We start from the raw sequence: 25,168 nt of genomic DNA, 5'->3' as shown, positions 1-25,168 counted from the left end.
TAGCAGCCATTTAAAAAATATGGACTGCTAAACCAAAAACATAATGCCAAAATGAATACCGAGCAGATGCTGCATAATCTGTACTGCGCTCTGGACACTAATTTGCTAAGACGCTGTCCGACTCCTGCGACTTCTTTTACCCCTTGTAGTTTGCTTGCCCTTGTGGGATGGAAAGCTGCCAGGAGCGTTCAGTGTAAAACGGGAACAGTTAATCAGGACTGATGAGCAAATATGTCGGCTGTAGCTTTGAATCAGACACAGAGGGGAAGGGGAGGGAGCGGGAGGGTCCAAAGGTACTCACAGGTACTGGCATGACGAAGCGGCTCCTGTAAGGAGGGACGCACACAATGTTGTTCCTGCCCTGGGGATCACTTCTCTGCAGGGGGCTCGCCGATTTCCCAAAGATGGAGTGGCGCCCGGAAGGAAACTGAAAGGAGCAAACTGGGCTGCCGACAAGCCCCGCAGGGCTGTTGTGTCCTGGGAAAGCACACACACACACACAGAGGAGAGGGAGGGAGGGAGAAAAAAAGAAGATCTTAAGATGAACAGATGTGTCCTTAGATTCGCATGCAAGGCTTTGTTCATCCAGTATATAAAAAGGCAGGGATATGCTCACAGATTCAGATATTTTATGTAGCCTTCAGTATATATTATGTGCATGTCACTAAATAAAACATAATACATTTTAAAGGGCCCGTTAGGAACCAACAATCTTTTGGCTATAGCAGGATTGCACTCTATTTTTCTGGAAAGACAAGAATAGGCTTGGAAGCATCAGAACTGGAAACTGTTGTTGAGTACACAGAGAAATGAAATGGCTTCTTAAAATGTCCAATTTATAAAGTAGCTCTTTATTTGAGTTTCTCCAGTCAATATCTGTTTTACTTGTAAAGCCTGCCAAAAGATACAGATACAGTATTTTCAAAGATAATACAGCAAACAAGAACAAACTTCTCTTACCATAAACTTCTGCTTGTCCTGGGGGCTTGAAGCGCTGAAATTGAGGCCTTCTAGCCTGAAACAAGAACACACATTTCCGTTCTTTCGTCAAGCAGAATGAATGGTTACACAAAACAGTTTAAGATGAAGAATACTGCATTCATCATTTATAAAAGATAGAAAAAGCACGGTCAATCTTCTACACCTACACAATTTGGGTCTAGCCATTTCTTTAACCATCCTACTCCTCACCTGATGTGACCTTTGTGGTGTCAAACGTTAGGCAGTATTGTGAAGAAGCCTTTATCCAGAAGGCTCCTTTGGGTAAATATATGTGGAATAAGCTCTGGAGGAACATGTTTTGTTTATTAGCGCTTCCCACCACCAACAGCATTCCCCTCCCTGTTAGAACTCAGTCTGCACCCAAAATGGCCTCCTATAAATAACAACAACTATATAATACATATATTGTATAACTAGACCGCAATTGAGACTAACTGCTACAAAGTTCACTTCTGTTAGTTGCAATGAAATAAAATTAAAAAAGGAAAATCATTGCTCCCCTCCCACACACACACAAGAACCTGCGATCACAGACAGAGCTGTAAGTGAGGTTTGCATTGCTTCCATGCTAATTAAATGTGCTGCAATGCTTTTGCCCTGTGAGTGAGTAAAAGCCAATGTGTTTAGCGGTCATGGAAGAGAAGTAATCATTTACAGTGGGGGGTCTAGTTAGCCATTTCCCTGTTAAATAAGGCTCCAGGCAATGGGAATTTTACTTTTAAAATAATTTCGTCTTTTAATTACTATCCAATTGACCTGCTCTCAGAACCCTCTTTTTACGCAGCAAACCCACTGATCTAGAATGGGATTACGACGTGAACACTGCCTAGGCATGGCTCGCTGGAGAGAATGTTAACTGCAGGCATGGCGTTGCCGCTTTACTCAGTTTTCATCGAATAGCTCAACCTTGCTGCATTAGTTTATCAATATTTTTTCCATAGGAACCCAGCTTTCTTCTTTCCTTTTCACCACATGCACCGTTTCAGAGTGAGATCCTGAAGACAGCCGGTACTCGCACAATACAGCCCCACGTTTCTGATATACTAGGACTACACAGGAATTCCAGCAGAGACACGCACGCTTCTCTGTTTTCTCGGCTCAGATTAATACAAAGCGACACAGTAAGTGACAGCAATCAGGCTGACTGGCAGTAACGGAATTTAATGTCATGACTTTGTGAAGAAAGGGATCAACAAACCAGCGACTTAAAAAGAACATTATATATATAAAAAAAATGCATTTACATTTACAGAAAACACATACTGATTGTGGGCCCCTTTTTCAAAATGGACAGAGAGTGAAAGGGTTAAAGCAATGCTTATTTTTATCATCTTCACAAAAGTGCTTATACATTGTTTTCCAACATGACTTAAACAGACAAGGAACAGACCTAATTAGAATTACCAGCAGCTCAGAGTTAGGAGTCTATACAATTTGCATTTTTTAACACTGAAGGGTTTAATGAGCTGCCATTAATTATCACTTCATTCAAATGAAGAAGAAATAGCAGTAGTAGTCTAGGACAGTAAAAGTAAAAAATGCATTTACATTTTTTTTTTTTAAATGAACTTGTTTGCTCATACAGATCATAGCTCACATCTGTGGCTCAAGGTCATTCCTGAAATCCAGTTTGCAGCCCTCTCTCTATGGAGAGCAGAGAGAAGATGATTTGCAGTAAAATAAGCAGTGTCGCAGAGCTGTGACGCTCCTCTCAAGCCATGAAGAGAAAAGAAAATATGGTTTCATTCTGTTGAACTGAACAAACAGAGCACAAACAAACCACTTCCCTGTGGACATCCCATCTCTGTTAGGAACACTGGATCACTTCCTATTAAGACTTAAATGTTGTTGACAACAACCATTTAGCTTAGTCAATTTCAGGAGAAAGGTCATTAAATATGGTGCTTTGTCAATATTACAAGTTGTTAAAGCAGCAACTGGGTTTAACCTTTTAAAGGGCAGCATTGCATTTTTAGGGATACTAAGTAACAATCTTCACAGCAGAATGCTTGCATTTCACATACATTCCCTGAAATGTACAATACCAGTGGAAAGCTCTTAATCTTTTTTTTTTTTTTTTTAAACACTAAAAGCGTAACAAGCCAGAGATTGCCTTTTTGTCCGCCCCATTCAGTGAAATTTATTTAAGTGACTCATTACCATTGAATCATCCACATTAGAAAGGCTGTTTGAAATTATAATCCAAACCCTACAGTCCACTGTGTATGATTACCAAACATGGTGTAAAGAATAACACTCCAAATTAGCACGGTGCAGAGCAGCATGTCACTTCCACCAATCAACCCATTGTAAAAGGATTGAAACCAAACAGCAGGTGTATAAAACCAATACGAGTCAGTCATACTAACAGAAAGAGCTACTAACCAGAATGAGTAAGCCACCAAGTTTATTCTCTTCCATCCTGTACTCGCGTTTAACACACAATATATTCCAAAGCCTGAAAGCCATTGTAAATCCTCAAGAAAAAAGATGCTGCTTCTCTTATATCTCAAGTCATACTGGTGTACCTTACTTGCTCAAAAAGGAAGGGTCCTGAATTTGTTTGTTTTGATAGCAAGTAATGCAATTTTGTAAACACCACAGGAGGTTCTGTAACCCCCTAATTAAATACTTAATTAACTAACTAATAATGGCAACACATATTTGAACAAACAAACCTTTAGTGAAGAATAGCCTTAATCCAAAATACTGACATGCCTTTGAACTTTTGCAGCCTTATTGGAGATGTAATCTGGTTTGCAAGGTGATGTGGTTAAATCAAAGATGATTAACTTCATGGCATTCCTAGCTTCTTGCTATTTAGCATTTGAATATTTACTGCGGCAAAATATAATGGGATGACGACACTCTGTTGCACGGTGTTTGCAGGTCACCCCTCGTGTCTCATTTTACAGGCTATTGATTTCATCTGCTTGGAACACATGGGAACTTCACCTTGGTTAGTGTGTCATTCAACTGCTAAGTGACCTATAAATCTGTGTTACTGGAAGCAAAGTGCTTGTAGATATCTCCCATCTGCAATGTGAACTGGGATGCCTAGGAAAGGAAAGCATGTATTGTTACAATCGTTTGGCTTGGAGTATATCCCTGCTCATCATAAAGCTTCTCTAGCTAATGTTCTGTGCCATCCAGCACTACACAAGGCAAGGGGAACACAATGAAGGAATAAAAATGATGCACATAGAGGGCAGTGTTTAAGCTCATAAGTGCATGCCACTTGATTAGCTATATGCAACTGTAAAGCATTTGAGAGCTCATTTAGCATCGTTAATTCAGAGTAAACCAATCCACTGCGTTTCCCATGGCCTATGGTTACATTTTTGTAACCTTTGTACTTTATTCAAGAGATGTATTCTTTTTTGTTTTTATTAATTTTTAAACTGCTGTAGGGAGAAGGTCTAATAAGGTCCTGGTACGTACGCTGAGCCGTGGAAAGGATGCCTGCAGTCTGCGGGAGAAGGCTGGGTGCAGCAGAGTCCGGGGGATGAACTCGGGTGCGAGGGGGTTCAGCACACAGCTCCTGCTCAGCTCCAGGTTATCGAGCTGGGTGTGGATCTCGTGCAGCGCCACTCCGTGGAGGCTGCCACGTTCGTGGCACAGCAAGATGATCCGCTCCCAGATCTTCCTGCAAGGGGGGTGGAGGGGTGGGGGGGGAAGGGTGTCAAAGAGGAGTTTCACTTGGACTTGAATGCCAGCTAAACTGGGAAACAAATGTTTCAAACACTGACTTTGACACACAGCAAGTTTGTATTGCTAGCAACGTTGTGCAGACCATTTACAAATCAAAGGTAAACAGTAGCACCTTTTTTGCACATGCTATTTGCCATTACTTAATCTACATTTTATAATTCAACTAAAAATAGCTGGTAGTGCTACTGGTGGATCATCAAGTGAATAAGCACCCTCCTAACTGGGATCACTCAGGTGAACCCATACTGACTTATATTTGGTTCAGGGCCACCCCCTTGCATTAAGCATCTTGTGAAGCCGCCCCATAACTCCTTTAAAAGGTACACACCGGCATTTCCCAATGGTGCAGAGTGCTACGGGGTCTCCCACCACGGCCAGCAGGGACTGGGCGCGAGGCAGCACGGTACTCAGCATCCTGGAGCTGGACAGAAAGCCGTACTCCAGGTCCTCGGCCGTCTCCTCCTGCTGCTGGTCCTTCCGCTTCACCACCGCCGAGGGCTCCTTGTAGGTGTGCCTCGTCCGCACTGTGCTCAGAAACAGCACCCTGAAGTGACGGCCTGCCAGAGGAACACAGCAAAATACATGAAGCCCTCCTTGACAAGGAGCCAGCAGCAGCTGATCACATTGCTGACTGCTTGACTGCATCTGAAATGCCTGAAAAAAAAAAAAAAACATTTTGCCTTACCTCAAGTAGCCCTTTAGAGATTAAATGTGTATTAAGAAGTGGGAAAATGCACAGTTAATGCATGCATGTGGAAGGAGGGTGAGGGGTAGGCATACATTGTAGATCAGTTTATCACTCCACTGTAATATATGATGCACACACAGATTAGGAAGTGCAAAGATACAATGTCACAATACAACCGGTAAAAACATTTCACAATATGCAGATGCATTTCATGATACAATGTGCAGATAAAATGAGGATTGCATGATTCCTGTGAACAGACTAATTGTAAATGAGATATGATGGAACATTCACCACCAAATCAAATTGCATTTCTCCTTATTCAAGAACCAAGTAGCTGCAAGTTGCATCCCAATACATACTGTGTAATGACATATCACAATATATTGATGCCCAATAAAATCAGTCCACCCCTGTTTTTTGGCATCAGTGCAAAACACAACAATGTACTACAGCCAGGAAACTGATATCCAGCTATGACTCAGTGGACTTGAATTTATCTCTATATACATTAGTGAGAATTTGAAGTTGCAGTAAGTTTTAGCATTTGAAAATATTTACACCCAACCCCACCCCCCTCAAAGAAATCACCAAAACAGGTCAAAACACTTGACTCTCCTTATATTATGACCAGAGTTTAAATGGCAACTGAGCATTATTGAATTGTTAAGGTTTTTCAGAGTTAGATTGTGCTCATTATATACACTTTAGTCCCCGATATTGATTTTGTTTTTGTCCTCGGCAAAATCCTACAGTTGTAAAATCAGGGCAAGTCTTTCACAGCAGACCAAGACAATCATCAGAAGAAAGGAATTCAATCTGCAGCACTACAAGTATTAGAAAGCCTTTGTTTAATTGACCCTCAGTTTCTGTAGTCTAGTTAGCTGGAACTTGTTGAGATTGACGCAGTTTTATTTCTTGTCATCACACTTGCTATGTTTAAGCCGGAGATACACAAGCAATTGTATTGAACTAGACCAGCAATTGAACCCCATGTAATGTAAAGAAATTCAAGCAGAATTTGAATTTATAAAACATATTATTATCTCATATGTGACAGGTTCACGTTTTCTGTGCTCACAATAAGCTTATTCAAAGACATGATTACTAACCAAAGTTCAACGGTGGCATTTGGACAGGCATGTGATAAGGACCCACATTTAGTATTCAAGACTTCTAACAAATCTAACAGATTCAATCCCATCTCAGGTTAAAAATTAAATTCTGATCACAAATTTGACAGCATTAACCAACCGACATCAATAACTTAAAGAAACAAGAAACCGTCCAAACAATTACCATCCTCTCAAACTCAGACAAAAAATGTTTCATTAATTTGTTCAATCCTATTGCTTGGCAAGTGACAGCTTAATCTGGAAACACTAAAGATCAGGTATGCATCGGTAACCTTGAAAAAATCACACATTGAAAAGCTCATTAATACTGCAACACTACCAGACAAAGAAAAATCACTTATGACAAATTACCAGATTAACAGGACATCATTTTACATCTGATCAAATAATGAAGCAGAAAAAAGAAACCCTTAACCCAGTTTCCCGTCCAGGGTCCAGCAAACACACCAAGTATTATATATATATTTTTGTAACTGCTCTTATATGAAATCATTCTCATCCATTTATCGTACTCACTATTTGCTCTTAAATGTAATTATTTACTGTATTAGTTTTGCTCTTATTTGAATTTGATCTTATTTGCTACTGATTTTATTGTACTTTATAACTGCTCTTATCTGTACTATGACACTCTGTAATGTGACATTCTGCAATGTGATATTCTTAAATGTGATACTTTGTACTGTGATATTTTGTAACAACTGTAAGTCGCCCTGGATAAGAGCGTCTGCTAATAATACAGAGTACAGTAAACATGGCACAGACAGATGATGTTATTTACATTGTAGTGTGGCATATACTCTGGAAGTTATGGTACTGTAGATCCAAATGTCTATTGACATGGCAAAAGACTTCTACGACATGGACAAATATTACAGGTCATGTTTATCCCATTTCTACCACCAATGTGGCAGCACAAGTGCACTGTGGATTCAGACGCTAAAGAGAAGCATAAAAACCAGCCGTCTTCACTAGCTGATACGATTTTAAAAAAAGAAAAAACACTTTTTAACCCCTGTAGTAGACAGTGTAGAAGAACCTGATTTCTCCCGCAAACCCCCTTTTTACAGCAGAACTGGTAATCAAATGTGCATACAGTAAATGACCGCCTTTGAAATCTGCTACCCGGTATCTAGAACTGTAATCCAATTTACACATGCAACCCAAGCTCACATTTCCCAGTATCTATCGGCCTGCACTCAAATCTCTTCTGCAATTCCATCTTGTCACTTGAAAGGCTGAACTGTCATATCTGCAGAAACAGTCTGCCAGAGTCGCTTCCCATGAGAAGGCTTGAAATGTCAAGGGTCTGTGTCACACTCAACCTGTTTCATAAAGTGAAACAACATTTTTTGTATGTACAATGCAAAACAAATATTATATACAATGCAAAACAAATATTATATATATATATATATATATATATATATATATATATATATATATATATTTAAGGGATTTTTAATCCTTGTATAGAACCGGAGGATGAAAATCTCAATATCTCTCCTCTCTCTCTCTCTCTCTCTCTCAAAGAAAAAAAAAGTTTGAACTCCTTCCTACCTCAACATGAACCAACCCAGTGATCTGCCACGTCCTGACCGATCGCTGGGGTGTGGTGACCCAAGGACTCCCCAGTAGACCTAACCCCTATCCCTGCTTGGCCAATTGTGCGCCGCCCCCTGGGAACTCCTGTCCACGGTCAGCAGTGGATTCGAACCGGCGATCTCCAAACTATAGGGGCGCATGCCGCACTCCGGGCGGAGTGCCTTTACCGGATGCGCCACTCGGGAGCCCCCATATTCTATAATTGTTAATAGCGATTTCCTACAGGGATCTGAATTTTATGCACTATTCCCGATGCTGACCTTGAACGTTGAGTATTTGCTCTACGGTTACGTCCTGCAGTTTGCGTTTGTGCAGCTCGGCTCGGATGCAGACGGCCTGGCTGGCGTACGGAGTCACCACTCCGATGCTGTTCTCATCCAGCTTGCCCCAGGCTACTGGCCACTTCTTCTGGAGCTCTTCTACCTGCTCAGCTATTTCCAACACCTGAAACAAAGCAACACCAATATACTTTTGTATGGTAACCATGAATCGCTCTGCAACCGAACTGTAAAGCAACTACAAAGTGACCACAATTTAAGCTCTTACTTTAAAGCTTAGCAGAGAAATATACTAAAAATAAAACAATGTCATCGTATATATCAGTGTGCAAGAACGGTACCAGCTTTCGAAATACATGATCGACTACCTCAGCTGTTCTATGGGAACGTCCAAGCTGAGGACACCGTCCAGCAGATTAAACTTTGAATTTAAAAACCCTCACTGTGTTTACCATGACAAAAAAACCCATGCTAGCCAGCATCGGAACTCTAACTTAGATCACAGAGCAGTAAACGCCATGCTGGATCTCAAATTTAGAAATCCAATTTCCAAAGTATTTCATAAGCCTGTGTGCTACAAATCACAGAAAGCAATAAATCCATTCCTTTGTCGGGTCTCCAGGGTACAGAATGTGAGTCAGCCCGAGTACTCCTGGTTTGTTACTGGATTACTAGTCACAGATGACAGGTGCTTAATCATGACAGGATGTACAGGTGGAAGAGAGCCATTCTCACCTCTGCAAAGTTGTAGTAGCTGTAGCAGTTCTTGTCCATTCCCCAAGCAGCAAAGAAAGAGAGTGGAAAGAATTCTTTGTGGGCCGGCTGTTTACTAGCTGCTCTCAAATCTCCTCCATAGAACAGCTCAGAGGCAAGACTGGTAAATCAGAAAGAAAATATATTCAGAGATTTAAAATAAAAAATATGGTATTCCACCACATACACCATGGAAATAAGACTCTTATTGCATAGCAGTTTCACCCATTGCAGGTTTTACTATGAGATTTATTCGCCACAGTTTATAGGTAACAAACTCTCATAAAGGTGCATCTCATAGTAAAACTAGGAATGGATCAAACTGCGATGCAATGGGAGTCACATTTCCATCCCTGTACACACATCTGTTAAAGCATTGCTCCACATGCGGTAAGAAATATACTGAAATGAACTTTATCGAGCGAATATTATTATTATTATTATTATTATTTATTTCTTAGCTGACGCCCTTATCCAGGGCGACTTACAATTGTTACAAGATATCACATTATTTTTACATACAATTACCCATTTATACAGTTGGATTTTTTACTGGAGCAAGCTAGGTAAAGTACCTTGCTCAAGGGTACAGCAGCAGTGTCCCCACCAGGGATTGAACCCACGACCCTCCGGTCAAGAGTCCAGAGCCCTAACCACTACTACACACTGAGCGATGATGAAACAATTACCATACTTGGAGTTAAATGCTGCAGATTTTTATGACAGAATATCATTGATGTGGATGGGATCTAGCCTGCTAATTTTTTTTGTTTTGTTTTTGGCAAGAGTAAACTTGGAGCAAAAAGCTTAGCTGGACTTGTGTGGTTTGCAGTTGAGACAGAACTCTTCTTTGGAAAAGAATCGAGACAAAACATGTAAGTCAGACAATTTTTCATGGACTGATGCCTCGCCATCCATTTCAGTATGTAACACTTTGTATACTACCTGTCTAAAAAACTGCTTAAAAAAAATAAAACAAACAAAAACAAACAGTTAGTTGCTATCGACTGTTATAGGCTAAATAACACAGTTCCATTCTGCTGGGTCAATGCCCATTACTATAAATCAGTGTGTCACCAAGATAAAGGGAAGTTAGGTCAAAATGTTGGTGATCCCTGATAAACGATGGCATATCTGTACTTCAACATACAAAAGCAAAACATCTGTGTAAACCTAAAGCCTGGCTTACTTTATAATAGTCTCCTGTGATCGGTAGTGTGCAGATAATTCTATCCTGCAGCAGCTGTCGGGTGGGTAGAATTGAGACAGCCGCTCTATCAAGGAGACATGGAGGCTTCGCTCCCGGGCAAACTCGCTGTACACAACCGGGGCTAGCTGGAAAGACAGACACGAATAGGTTTTCTACGCAATAAGGTTTTACAGCAGGAGGGGCTATGTTTGATAAAAGCTATTGACACACAAAAACAATTCCTAAATAAATTATGAACAATCAATGAACCATAAAAATGTAAAAGTTTGTTTGCTAAAAAATGTCACACATCCATGTCTTTCTGATAGCCTGGTATCTTTAAGTGGGCAATTGTAGACCCATCCCTAATCTAAAGCAATAAGGAAATAATCTCTTATTGAAATGTAAAATCATAGTGCTATTCGGCATCTGTTCCTCAGAATGGCTTTTACTTTCACGAAGAGTAGACACTGCGACACTGAGGTTTATAAACATTGGGTATTAATGTTTAAGCATCAAAGTAGATTTATAAATGCTAAAATGGTATGCATTGACATTTTCTTCTAACTGAAAACATTATCTACAAAGCAAACTATTAGACAGAAACACTAAAAGCTTAACATTTGGAGGGAAGGAAGGGGGTTGATTCAGAACATTAAATCCACAGGGAGGGATGGATGGTCATTACTTGAATTGGAATTGATCTACTAGCTCTTACACGGGGGGGGAGGGGCATGCAGTTCTGCAGTGTGTTCAGAGTGAGCAGAGAACACAGCATTCTGCGGAATGACCCATTAACTTTTAGAAGCCTTACCTTCTTGGGCAGGGTGGGGGGTCGAGGTCAGCCGGTGCTCTTAATCTCTCTTTTCCGAGACCAGGACCGGGTCCAGCAGCAGCTAACCACCTCGAGTCTGTGACAAACTCTGCAGTTCTAATTCAACCTCAGCCTCCACACACTGAGCCCTTACCTGAGCAGGGTCTCCAGCCAGCACAACCCGCGTGGATTCATCAGCCAGCGCTAAAGCCAGAAGTGACTCGCACTCAGTGGCGTACGAAGCTTCATCCAGCAAGATGTGTGTGAAATAACCTGCAAAGCGATAGCAGAATTACAAGCAAACCACAAAGCGTTTTAACCACTCGCATGTTTCATAAGGCATATCACCGGCACATGTGTTGTGTATGCCTTTACAGAACAGTTTGCATTAACAGAACTATCATGCTTCGTAATAACTAGCGGAGATGTGCAATTGAACATGTTTATACCCACATTGACTATTTGCCGGGCAGCAGTGTGGAGTAGTGGTTAGGGCTCTGGACTCTGGAGCGGAGGGTTGTGGGTTCAATCCCCAATGGGGGACACTGCTGTTGTACCCTTGAGCAAGGTACTTTACCTAGATTGCTCCAGTAAAAACCCAACTGTATAAATGGGTAATTGTATGTAAAATAATGTGATATCTGTATAATGTGAAATAATGTATAATGTGATATCTTGGAACAATTGTAAGTCGCCCTGGATAAGGGCGTCTGCTAAGAAATAAATAATAATAATAATAATAATAATAATAATAATTTGCATACAGTACACACAGATTACAACTGCAGTTACGGTTTCAAATCCAACCATCACCAGCCAACTAGGAGTAAATGCATAAAATCTTTAATTTTACAAATCACTACCTCAACGCTGAATTCATATTAACAACAACATGTTGTATTTTGATTGGCGCGTCGTTGGGTTGTTTTGTTGTTTTTAAACAACCTGGGGAAAGTGTTGCTGGAGCTCCCAGATTCACTGCCAGGTTACCGACCCAACATCAAGACAGCAAAGTACAGTACACAAAAAGGCACGATTGAAGGGCACTAAATTACTCGGTTATCTATTCAAGTACGTCTGAAAGCAATTCAATTGAGGGTTTCTTACTGCGTGGTCAATCCTTCGTCTAACCGATTCATTCACATTGGCTGTGTGAGTCGTAAGACAGGATACAGGTAAAGAACGTCTTTACCTCTTGGTTAGAACACTGCAGTAATTTAAGGGTCTGGATAACTTAAATTAAATAATAATAATAATAATAATAATAATAATAATAATAATAATAATAATCTGATTTTCCATAACACACAAACACAACCAAGCTTTGTTTACACAGAACAGTAATTGTTTGTTCTCTCTTAGTGTTTGTGTGGCCTCTGGTGGCTGAAATAGGTGTGTGAGAAAAAAGGCCTTCTGAAATAAATGAGACCAATACTCAAATACAAAAATCAATTTGGTTTGTTTTTATTTTCACTTTGGCAGTGTTTGATTTAATATCAGATTCACAAAATAAATATATTTTACTGCAGATTACTGCTGCAAATCCAGTCCCTTTTCTGCCTAAGAAATTGCACCTTCTCACTCAATGAGTGTCTATGCTATCCTCACTGTCCAATCTGCAAACAAGGCCCTTGCTGTATGAAAACAATACATATCTCAATATTTCTATTTATTAAATGGTTACTTCATAATATATATATATATATATATATATATATATATATATATATATATATATATATATATATTCAAAACATTGAATTTATTACCATTTAATATGCCATGGTATTTGTTCTGTATATTTTTTTCCTGTTGTAGTTTCTGCTTGAATTAATAGATACAAGGAAATTATTTTTTCAGCAACTTTCTACTATTAAACAAGACTCATACATTTGAGATTATGAGGTGGAAAGCCTACCCATAAGCTTCCCCACCTTTTCACAGATAATCAGCTTTCTGAGTTTTGTTCACAAGCTGCCCGGATTACAAAAACAGGAATTTCCTTCTGAAGTAGTTATTAAAAGTATGGCAAATAATAATCCAGGTAGACAAACCTTTTAAGTTTTTCCCAAATAGTTGTATTTCCAAATCCCCTCTTTAACATGTTGTAAACTGAGAGGTATCACTTAAAACAGAAAGTGTGTACATTTCATGATGAAATTTCCTGCCTATTCCAGTTTTTCGGTACAATCAATGTTCATAAGAAAGCGTCTTCTGACAATCTGAATTAGATAACTACACATTTTACAAAGGCTAATTTCTTTGCGGATCTTCACTGGAGTTTATTTGTTTGAGTCAACAGTATAGGCTGAGACATGGATCAAGCTGCAATAAGACTTAAATCATATTCCTTTTCTGATCAAATTAAATGTTGTCACTTAATTACTTACAAAAGGAATACTATTCAATCTTCCTTGACATAAGTTTAAACATTAGCCTATGTAAAATGCACAGAGAAGTTTTCAGACTGCCAGGAGACGATTTCTCATTATCACTGATTGGGACTGAAAAACTGCATCGACAGCAAAAAATGTCATCTTATACATTTTATACAGGATCCTTTCTGTTTCAGTGGTACCTGTTGGCTTAAAACATGTTAAAGTGGTATCCGTATGAGCCGTTCATGTTAGACTACCCTAGTCTAACCTCTTCAGGCAGCGAGAGTGCCGATTCAGATGAGGATTGCCGCCACTTCATTTCAGCAGCAGTCAGTGGATAAACCCAGCCGCAATTCTCTGTGATTGGTTGCAAATATGAACATTGACTCTTTAGTAATGCTTCAGATTTGCATGGCGCTGTACAGCCGCGTTTCGATGCTACTGATCGTTCAACCTTCCTTTTAGTCACATCAAGTGTCCTTGTACTGTGAAAAGTTATATATTGTACTAACACTGCAGCCTGCATAAAAAATACAATATAATACAATATTGTGTTACCGGTGCGGCGAAATTAGCCTCCCAGGAAAAGTTCTGGGGACACTGGGAACAGTGTTCCAAAAGTGGGACTGTCCCATAAAAAACAAAATGATGTCACTTTATATAGAACACAAGCATCAATGCTGACATAAATCACAAACCACGGTAGGCTCGAAACACACCCCCACTCATGAAACACACCCATGGTCTTTAACCTACCAATGCCGAGGCCAAGCTGGGTGAGGTGTTTGGACAGGCTGACTGTCGTCACCACCAAACGGCTCTTTACAACGTCCTCCTTGGTCGGCAGTAGGAAGGATGTACGACTGCGAGTGATCAGACTGAATCGCTGCACTGCGGGAAGTACAGATTTCACCGGCTTGTTCTTGTTGTGGATTCTGGAAGAAATTTAAAAATCTAATTCACCGAATTTACCAGGAAAACTTGGAACCACAGGCGGGATAATCATTTCAAAAGTAAATAATTAAAGTAAGCATTTTATTTGTAGTTGACGTTGCATAATTATATTAGCTATGGCCAAACAATAGGGGTAAAAACATGGAATAATGTAATAGAAGAAACAGCGTCTGATAAAATAAATTGATGTTTTTTTTGGCATGTGATCTACATTGCAACCCAGAATTAAAAACTATATGGTCCACTGAATGTTATATTAAGATGGGGGTTGAAATGCAACCACCACCTGGCTTATGGGTGCCAAGGTGACCAAGGAGAGCAACATTCATTGTGAAGTACACTGACAAACTAACAGTGAACAAAAACAAAATTGGACAGAATAGTTTTGTTTTTACCTCAAGAGCCAGCCTTCTGGGAGGCCAGGACCATCATGAAAGTTTAGATGATCTTTTACAAAGATGTCAGCAGCGGGTTCTGAGTGCGTACACAGGAGAATCCTAGGAAAAGAACTAACAGTTAAAAAGTAATACTACCCCGCAGAAGACAAAAAAAAAACGCTGCTAAAAACTGATTCCTAATGAATGTACACTTAATTGTACTTTATTTGTTTCACTTGCTTTCTTTCTTTCATTGCACCCCAAAGCATCTCCTTCAATGTACAATATAAATGTGGTAGCGCAGGACTCCGTACAAAGACCTTTCGTAGCTGCTTCAGTAATCTGGGTGTGGTACAGTTGTGGAGTACGAATGTTAACACACACAGTATACCTGCATTTAGTGTCCCTCAGCAGTAACTTGACCGCCTGAATCAGTGTGAAGGTCTTCCCAGTGCCTGATGGCCCTGTGATTATTAAAGGGGGCAGTCTCAGGGACAGCGGAGCGGCGATGGCCTGGATAGCTTCTCTCTGTCGTGGGTTGAGCCTCATTTCTAAACCGTCATCACTGCAAAAAAAAAAAAGAAAGAAAGAAAGAAAATGCTTTATTCATCAAAACAGCTGAATGCATTGATAAGAAAAATAGACTATGAAAACAGTGGCAAGAACGTTTTTCTTTCCATACTTCCAAAAGGATCAAATCAAAGGCTGTACCTGTTTAAAGGAGGTGGTAAAACGACAGTGGATAGATCTGGAAAAAGCAGGCTGCAGTCCTGGAAAGTATCTAACGCATAGTGCATCTCACAGAGTGGCAAACGGTTCAGCTGAAACTGCAGCTCTACCTGTCGGGTGGGGAAAAAAACAGACCAACACAGCATTTAATATTTCCAAGTCAGCAAAGACATAAATGTCCACCTGTGCAACAGTGGGCATCACTACAGCATCTACTGAACTGTTAAACCCCACCAGCAAATAAAGCAAAAAGGCAATGGAATGCTATAGGTCCCAAGGAAATGAGGTACTGTTGAATTAATGTGGTCCCATTAAAGTAACTTATTTATCCTTTTCCCAAATGATACCCTTGTTAAAGAGATCTGCCTCAAGTGATTATCTTTCTAGTTAGACACCAAATCCGAATTGATGCAGTGCTTCATGATGTAACTCAATTGACTTGTTGATGGATGCTGGGTTTTGCAGAAGAGTTTGAATATGCTGACACTTTTCAGCATGGGGCTTTCAGACAACACACTGCCACACACTAATGATATCTACTCTTGAGACACACATCTTATAACATGTCCCACAGATATCAACAGCATGCAAAACTTACAGTAGGATCTGGAAAAAGGTTCAGAAAGTAATTGCTAACCAATGGTAAGAATATATACCAATGTTTTTCTTTTTTTTGTTTTTCCTCTCGAGTGTTAACGGACCACGCTTGCATCAAAGCGAGCAAGCACAGGTGGGCCAAATGGCCTTTTCTCGTTCTAGAATTTCTTATGTTCTTATATTGAATCAGGGCTTGTCGGGTTTTGCAGGGCTTGATACTTACACTAGACCTACACCCAGTCCTGTGTTTCAGAACTTCCCTTTGGTATATTACTGCAGTGACCAAATGCAAGGAGTTTGAACAAATCAGGTCCCTGATAACCTGCTGTGAAGAGATTGCACTTACCACGAACAAAGTCAAACCTGTGTCCTCACTGATATGAGCTGCTCATGCATTATAGGGCAGAAACACTATCATGGAACTCCTAGCGCCTGATGAACTAAACAGTATATTGAAGGCAGGAGAGCTATGATTCCTCCCCTCCCATGTTACTAACCAGCAGGTCCTTGTCTGGTTGCAGTTTCAGGTCCTCGCAGCACTCCTTTGCAAGTCGCAGCAGCAGGTATTCTCGGCTGCGGTCCTCCAGCAAGGCTTCGTACACCTTCTCCTTGCTGCCTGGGGCAGGGCAAGGCCCCTTCCTTCGGCCCACGGGCATCAGCAGCACGCTGGTCACCGTGTCTGTCACCAGCCTGCCCGCTGCCGTGTCCCTGGTGATCACAGTGCCACTCAGATTCAAGATGGCAAACAGCTGCCCGTTCAGGAGCTGCCTGGCACTGCCAGGGTGACCCGGCACAGAGGAGCCGCTCACAATGTGCAAACTGGCTTGGATATTAAACCTGCAGAAGAAAAAAACAGAATGGGCCTTGGATTGGAATTACTGCATGGATTTGCTCAAAACGAAAGAATAAAAAAATAAAATAAAAATACAGCTATGGTAATCTTTTATATATTTTTTTATTTATCTATCGATCTATCTATCTATATTCAAATTAATATGCGTGTGATGTGATTGGAGTCATTACGATGCTAGGTTACCTATGCATAGCAACAAAATATATATATTAAATTATATCTACATGGTGTTTAGTACAGCACATAGTCTCTGTCTACCGAAAGGGTTCAGACGTGACACAGAAGAGTACACACTTGCTGACTTCCTTGCTCTGTGCGTTCTCCTCTATGTACAGCAGGTCATGGAAGCGGGAGTAGTAGTTGTGCATGTTGAGGGATTTGTCAAGCACGGAGCGTGTGAACAGCTGGTCTGCAGCAGCGGGGATCTCGTAGTTCAGCAGCAGGGACTGGTCGAGGTCAGAGAGCTCCCGAGGCTGGAACTCCACCACAGCGATGTGCTTGCAGGTTGGGTCCCATCGCTGGGACAGCAGGAGAGACTGCTGCTGCTGGTGAAATATCGCTTCTACGTCTACAAGGAATGGGCATTTTTATTTTGCATGGTTATCCAAATGCATACACAAGCAGAACCTTTTACGGGCACTCCCGTAAAATAACATTACCCAGTCAATTTCTTCACCACAGCAAGACTAACTGTTTTTTCCACCTACAAAACTACTTAGCAAGTTTACACCAAACTACATTTCAGTAGAGTAGAAACAGACCTCACCTTCATCTAAGGACACAGCTGCAGAAACGGTCTGCATCAACACTGGCTCAGTCCCGAAGTCAAACACCACGGTTTGTTGGAAGTTCCCGAAGATCTCCGTGCAGAAGCGCACCGTGACCTGGTAAACGTGCTCTTTAATGCGGTTCTGGCCACTCAGGTCCCGGCTCCACTCCTGGCACTGCTCCGAGATGGAGTAGGGATGCAGGCTGTCAGAGCAGCCCGCTGCCACCGACGAGATGCTGAAGTGAGAGCGGTGCAGGTCGCTGAGCAGGGCCACGCGGTGCAGCAAACGGGGAGGCTGCACAACAGTCAAGAAGGATATTCAACCAAAAGATGCTTTCACAACTTTTCAAAACACATTTTTGTCAGTAATGCAATTTGCTTTTTTTTTTAAAAACAAAATCAGTACAATTTGCAATCAACAGGTGGCATATTAATCAAATTGGTAAAAATAAAAACTAATTACAAGTAATTACAAGTGAGTAATCTTAGTTGAACTTACATTACAGTTTAAAAGCAGCATCCAGCTGAGGGTGCACTTTTTATCCTTTGCAACCTGATTGAGCTCAGGGACACAATCCACTGTCACACCGTCCACACTTCCACTGACCTGGTAAAGAGACACAATCCAGAATTACTGATACAATATAATATGGAGCATCTCCCATGCACAGTCATGAGTTGCTCTGGGGAAAGCATTTTAAGTCCTGCTTTAAATCTCTGCAGACAGTCTGACTCAAATGATCCTAAGTTTATTAACAACAACAAAAAAAAAACTGCATTCTTATTACAATTGATGACAATACAGGAAATGGGGGTTCCTTGCTAGAAAGACGACCAACAGTTGAACACAGAACACACAGTACACCTGCCGCCCCTTCAAAAGGTGTGTCTGTGTGACTCACCACTTTGTCAGGACTGGGGTTGCTGATCCACTTCTCAATTAGGTTTTCCCCATAGCTCCCACAGTGCTGCAGCTCCTCCCTGGTCTGCTGGTCCTGCAGCCTGCGGTAAACGTGACGCTCCCGCCACTCCACCAGTTCACCGTGAGAGTGTGCAAAGAGACACAGCACACCATAGTGGCAAGAGCCATACTGCAGAAACCTGACCAACAGAGAAGGGTGGGGACCATACGGAACTCAAAACAAAGCAAACAAACATTTGGCAATAGGTCGGAATACCAGTGTGATTTTCATACAAAAAGTATGACAAATCGGATGGAGTACAGGAATTGTTTATGCATGTTTTAAAACTCAGCCTCGTAGCGTACACTTGCAAGGGTTCAGTGAAAACAATGCAGCTAGAAAACTGCGATGTTGGGGTGCATGATAGGCCCTGATCATTTTGACACATTCTAAGATTCTGAAACAATGTAAAAGGTTGTCGTGCCTACCTGCAACATATTGTATATTCGTCTAACCCTAAAACTCCTCGAGGTGGGGGTCTGTACTTCCACCGATGATCAATATGAATACCTTTATTGCAAAGAAAAAGGGGAACAAAACTTAATAGATTTTAGGGGACTCTCTCCTAGATGTGACAATTGTTATTACAGCATGTAAAATGGGATTTGCTAATAAAATCTGTGATCATTTATTACATTCAACACATATTGATACGATCCGACACTAACTGGAAAGCATTACCTACAATAGCACATCTTGTTTTCAAACAATACAAAATTCACACGCTGAAAAGTGAAAACAAATATGAGGTTCCCCACAACGCCCAACAAAAATGAAATCAGAAAGCATTAACACATGCAAAAAAAATTAAAACAGAACCAAACCTTGATTCACAGGTTCTGGTGAAACTCTAGCAGCATTACTTGAAACCTGAAGAGAATAAAAAAATAATTAACAAGCTAGATCAAGCCACATACCAAGTCAAATATAATCCAAACAAAACTGGATTTACACAGCAGCCTCCACGGAAAAGCAATTGAGGTGCTATACATGACAATGGAGACAACCAGCATTTGCTTTCTACCATTAATTATCATCAGTGATGTTTTAACTGCTTCATTTGTCATTGCTTAGCTCAGAATTTAAATTCTACCTTTGAAGACTTTTCAAGGGAAGATACTGTATTAATGAAAAGTTGATCAGAGGAGGCAGTGAAAGACGGAGACTGGAGGGTGCCGTGCTCTAGCATCTGTCCAAGAGGAGATTTCCAGAGGTTTGGGGAACAAAAGCCGAAACCCCTGCCACTCTGGGACTGCAGTCAGACTGCAGGGTCTTATGACCCTTTTACACTGGCACACCCGAGCCGGTGCTGAGCCCAGCCAGCCGACCGGATAACGTCACGCGTAATGAACGTGCTGAGTCGCAGAGAATAGACAAAAAAGGTAATGTTTTTTTTTTTTCCTTCATGCTTTGTCATTCAAACATTTGCATGCAGTATGAACTTTCTAGCCTAAAATTAGTAATAATGATAATACAAAATAACCATGAAGTCAAGCTTGAATATGTGGATTATTATAGCTCTATACATTCGTTTTCAGTGTTATTTTATTTACGATTAACTTATTTATAAAGTGACATTAAAGCCATATGTCTTATCTAACGCAAGTTAAAGGAGTTTCATTATTTCTGTTTAACACTTAACAGAAGGGGCCAAGTTAAATCAAAACACTGACTCTCTCGTCAAATAACTACAAACTGGTAATGTATGGAGATTCACATTTAGTGAAATCGACAAAAAAAAAAAAATACAGTAAGGTTACAGATGCAACTGTCAAGATGTGCCAGCGACATGACGAACGTCAATAACCCCACCCATGACCTGCTTCGGCCCCAATCCACATTCAGATAAGTTATCGGGCCGGAGTTTTACGGTACGGGTCGGCTCGGGTATATTGCCAGTGTAAAAGCACCTTACCCTTGAGGGTCCCAGGCCCTCACGGGTCAGGTGTGCCATTGTAAAAGGGGTATTAGAGAACAGAATCCGGGCAGCTACTGTACAAGAACTGGATAAAATAATTGAAACACCTGCAATATGCATTATACCTTTTCAACCTCCTCAATAAGACACCGTATTCCTTCAAATTTAAGACACCTTTTGAACCATTTTTTTCTTCTCAAAAATAGCCTGCGTCTTAAATTTCAGTACAGTAGAGTGATGGGTGTATTAAAAATTGCCAGTAAAGGAGGGGACTACCCGAGTACACAAAGACAAACCAAAATGTTACTGCCCGATCTCAAATCATCCATGACATACAGGCAGCCATTTTCAAAGTGTCATTAGCTTTCTGAGGAATTTGAATAGAGTTTTTTACAATTTCATCGTTTCTAACAAACAGTACCAGCTTGGACAGATCGGAAATGCTGATCAGACCCCGTATTTTTCAACATGCCAAGCAATACCACAGTTCACAAATTGGGAAAAACATGTGCGAGTACTCATGACTGGAAATGAGAAGCAGCACATAACTGTAATGCTCTGTGTTACAGCAGACAACCGCAAACTGCCTCCATGTGCGTAACTGAGGTTGTGTCTTTGTAAATGCATATTTATTTGATGGTTGATTTTTTTCCTCAAATTCAGGGTGGGAAATTTGCGCTGCGTCTTAAATTCGAAGGAATACAGTAAATGCTGCATCTACCTGTTGAAATTCAGTTTGTACCGTGATGGAAAAGACAGCAGATTTTTACATCTCATCATGCAAATCAGGTTGTCAACATCTTAATGTATCAGGAACTACAATTATTATTTTTCTAAGATTTTTTATGACAAATCATTTTCACACGGGTTGGGACGGGACAAACCTTGCAGGCATTATTCCTCCATAAATATCTGAAATAAAATAAATACATTTAAAAGAAACAAAAAAAAAAAATCCAAACGATAAAAAGACTACAGTATTTGTACTGGGAGTGGGGTATTTCATAGGTTTAATTGACCATTAATATTTAGGTAGCGTAAATAGGGCACAACCAAATATATGAAAACAACCTCTTTTAACAGTAAATAGGGGCCTCTCTACAGTTTTCTAGTTTTTAAAAGTACCATTGGAAGATGTACATTTACAATTCAACCTGTGGGTGTGTATGGGACCACTGTAGTAGATCCCAACATTTTACTAAACATGCTTTAATTGACATTTACCTGGGTTTCTGTTAGCAGTAACAGCAGCTGTCTAAAGGTTTGCATGGATTCTCCATTCTGAAAAGAACAAGGAAGGCGTTAAAAGGTTGACGATGCCACACAGAAGTACCAGTTTGTTAGTAATCATATGCCAGGTGTATATTGCACAGTATGATCATATAAGAAATAAATAAATAATATATCCCCTTCTGTCACTGTGTGCATGTATGTTTCTTTCCGGCAACTTAACGAACTCCATAGAATTTAAAAATCTCTAAAAATGTAATCAAAAATGTGTGGCCCAAGGGGATGTAGAAAAGAGCAGATAACCACCTTATTACATTTCCAGGGAAGGCCCGACTGTAACCATATATTCATGAAAGAGCTCTTGCAGACTTACCACACAGTCTACACCTTCACAGTTGTACAGTGCATGATACACCTCCTTCAATCTCCCTTCCAACAACATAGTCACCAACACGTCTCTCAGCAAACCGTCACGAAGGACCTCATGAATGCATAGCACTGCAAACAGCAAAAAAGAAAACACTGTAGTTCAGTGAATTAAAGTTGGATTACAAATAGTCATTCAAAATCACCGACTGGATGTATAAAGTGAAGTCCTATCTTGATAGAAATACAGAATTTCTAACCAGTTGTTTTTGCAAGACCTATTCTTTATTATTATTATTTATTTCTTAGCAGACGCCCTTATCCAGGGCGACTTACAATTGTTACAACATATCACATTATACATTATTTCACATTATACAGATATCACATTATTTTTGCATACAATTACCCATTTATACAGTTGGGTTTTTACTGGAGCAATCTAGGTAAAGTACCTTGCTCAAGGGTACAACAGCAGTGTCCCCCACTGGGGATTGAACCCACAACCCTCTGGTCAAGAGTCCAGAGCCCTAACCACTACTCCACACTATTCTTCCCTGCTTGACAGTTAACAGTGGATCAAAACATTAAGCATTAAGTCATTATGCATTAATATGACCTTCAGGTAAGGAACGTTAACTGCCGGAGAATATAGTACCTTCAGTTTCTAAACATTCTTTCCGCCTTCTGGTCACTTTGCTGACCCTCAGGAGATAGCTTTCCACACAAAACCCCTCAATACAGTTTTATATAGTACTTACCACTTTTACAGTCTTCTTCAGCCTCACTATACTTTTTCTGAAATAAATGAAGCAAAGACTTGATATAAATGCTGCTTTTCAAGTCCCCACAGTATACAATACCCTCTGGCAAGTCTTTGTTTCAGAGATTACTGTTTATCTAAAGGAATATCCCATTAAGAAAGCTATAACACTTTTATCATACATAAGAGCCAATCACAATAATCCTCCTTACAATGCTGAATATTTATCCTAAAAAAATGTCAGGAAGTGTGTTCAGAACAATTCATAATATTATTTACAAAAGTTAGAGGCATGCGTCACATTTAAAAAAAAAAAAAAATGATATCGCAAATACCAGAAGTTGACAGACATATATTTAAGCTAATTCCATTCTTCACTACAGCGAAACGTTTACAGGGTTACACTTCGGAGTTAATGATCTTGTATTCAAAGTTACGGATGAACTTGCCAGCTGAAGGAGAGCGGAGATCCTGTAGAGCGATGCCTGAAGCCGGACAGCCTCATCTGAAGGGGTGGAGGTGGGGAATGGAGAGATGTTGGGCAACGCAGCCACTGCCTCATCACAGCAGTGCAGGGCTCGTTCGTATTCCTGACGACACAGATGCTCACACGCCTGGGCACACAATTCTTCAGGCCTTCGCTCACCCATATCTTAGGACTAGCACAGACGCAACAGGAATCAATCAGGAGATCACAGGACATGGACACACAAAGAGAGAGCAGGGATCAAATAAAACTCTCATTGGGTCACCGATGTATGGTATATAGGTAGCAACTTAGAGTCCAAGTAAGCTCATAATAAAACTTGGAATGGCCCACATCGCAATGCAATGGGAGACATTTCTATCACTGCAGCCCAAGAGCATCATGTGAATACTAAGCATGCACATTTGGCTCTGATGGAAACTCCAGTACTATTATGTGTGCACACAAATAAAACACAGTGTATATTATATATATGAGAGAGAGAGAGAGAGAGAGAGAGAGAGAGAGAGAGAGAGAGAGAGAGAGAGAGAGAGAGAGAGAGAGACTGGTCAAATAATAGTAAAGAAAAAGTTATAGCAAATGCCATGTTAAAATGCAATATTAGAACCATAAACCCAAAATGTTGTTTAGTAGTTCACATCGTTTTCTGTACTGAATAGTTTCACTTTACTAAGCATTTGTGTGCAATACAAGGCTGCAGGGATAGTAAACAAGAGTGTTAGTCCAATCACTATTGTATCCATTCTTCCATGTTGACAGCTGTCAATGTTCTACTGTGTGTAGCTTGAAGCAGTATAATTCCTATATCACCATATCTTTGTAGATCCAATTTTCTTCAACCATAGAGGCTGTACACAAACAAAATTGAAACAGCACAAAGTTCAAACACAAACACTAAGCCATTTAAGACAAACAAGGGAAGTGTATTATATTAAAGAATAGAATGAGCTATTTTTTTTTCCACAGACGCAGAAATAGTACTTGTGTAAGTTCTGTAAGTTTGCAGCAAGACAAGGCTGATGCTCGCGTGCACACGCGTACCCAGAGGTTCCATGCGCGTGCACAATCGCCTCAGCGTAAACTACGTTTTGCAATCTGCGGTCTCAATGCATTTAGCAATTAACAGCTATGTGTGCATGCTTGATACTGCCAGTTAAATATCCACAAACCTTCATCTACTCTCTCCTGATACAATGTATCGTGCGGTGTAATTTCTGTTGGGCCAGAACAGCTAGAATAGAGCGCAAACTTTGCAAGCAAAACCCACCTCAGCTCTCTGCAACGCCATCTTGGAATCCGAGAAAGGTCGAGTTTACACAAATCTCCATTCGCGATGACGTCACAGAGTGGGAGAAGCACCTGTTTTGTTCTGGGGCAGATGCAGGTACAGTCCCGGTGTATCAGAGACTCAGACCCAAAACTGGAATCTGTTGAATTCCACGCAATGCCTTTTCACGTAATGCGTTTTTTTTTTTTTTAATTTGTTTTATTTAGGGTTACGCTTTTGTATAGTAGCCTTCATACAATGAACCTATCAGTGCACGAACAATAATAATAATAATAATAATAATAATAATAATAATAATAATAATAATAATAATAATAAATT

At 40.4% G+C, this 25,168-nt stretch overlaps 1 protein-coding gene across 2 annotated transcripts in view; it reads right to left on the bottom strand.

Moving 5' to 3' along the window:
- Window positions 1-24,926, bottom strand: part of LOC117417987 (probable helicase with zinc finger domain) — a 41,610-nt gene extending 16,684 nt beyond the window's left edge. Inside the window, exons 1-24 of one of the 2 annotated variants that reach the window (XM_034030458.3) lie at window positions 24,827-24,926; window positions 23,522-23,731; window positions 23,071-23,107; window positions 22,317-22,441; window positions 21,938-21,994; window positions 19,620-19,665; window positions 19,224-19,305; window positions 18,736-18,934; window positions 18,333-18,440; window positions 17,831-18,128; window positions 17,359-17,632; window positions 16,709-17,048; window positions 15,597-15,724; window positions 15,277-15,450; window positions 14,904-15,005; window positions 14,311-14,489; window positions 11,331-11,449; window positions 10,363-10,508; window positions 9,156-9,294; window positions 8,403-8,586; window positions 5,042-5,270; window positions 4,444-4,648; window positions 961-1,015; window positions 302-477 (exon numbers count right to left, since the gene is read on the bottom strand). In XM_034030458.3, coding sequence (XP_033886349.3) covers window positions 302-477; window positions 961-1,015; window positions 4,444-4,648; window positions 5,042-5,270; window positions 8,403-8,586; window positions 9,156-9,294; window positions 10,363-10,508; window positions 11,331-11,449; window positions 14,311-14,489; window positions 14,904-15,005; window positions 15,277-15,450; window positions 15,597-15,724; window positions 16,709-17,048; window positions 17,359-17,632; window positions 17,831-18,128; window positions 18,333-18,440; window positions 18,736-18,934; window positions 19,224-19,305; window positions 19,620-19,665; window positions 21,938-21,994; window positions 22,317-22,441; window positions 23,071-23,107; window positions 23,522-23,722 — 3,603 coding nt within the window. In that variant the 5' untranslated portion in view covers window positions 23,723-23,731; window positions 24,827-24,926. Of the gene's footprint in view, window positions 1-301; window positions 478-960; window positions 1,016-4,443; window positions 4,649-5,041; window positions 5,271-8,402; window positions 8,587-9,155; window positions 9,295-10,362; window positions 10,509-11,330; window positions 11,450-14,310; window positions 14,490-14,903; window positions 15,006-15,276; window positions 15,451-15,596; window positions 15,725-16,708; window positions 17,049-17,358; window positions 17,633-17,830; window positions 18,129-18,332; window positions 18,441-18,735; window positions 18,935-19,223; window positions 19,306-19,619; window positions 19,666-21,937; window positions 21,995-22,316; window positions 22,442-23,070; window positions 23,108-23,521; window positions 23,732-24,728 lie in introns of both variants that reach the window. The other variant, XM_059035495.1, reaches the window with a different exon arrangement.
- Window positions 24,927-25,168: the final 242 nt, after the last annotated feature.

This window comes from Acipenser ruthenus, chromosome 13 (assembly GCF_902713425.1).
Source record: "Acipenser ruthenus chromosome 13, fAciRut3.2 maternal haplotype, whole genome shotgun sequence".
NCBI lineage: Eukaryota > Metazoa > Chordata > Actinopteri > Acipenseriformes > Acipenseridae > Acipenser > Acipenser ruthenus.
Note: the sequence above shows the minus strand (reverse complement) of the source record. Positions and strands in the feature narration are given on the sequence as shown.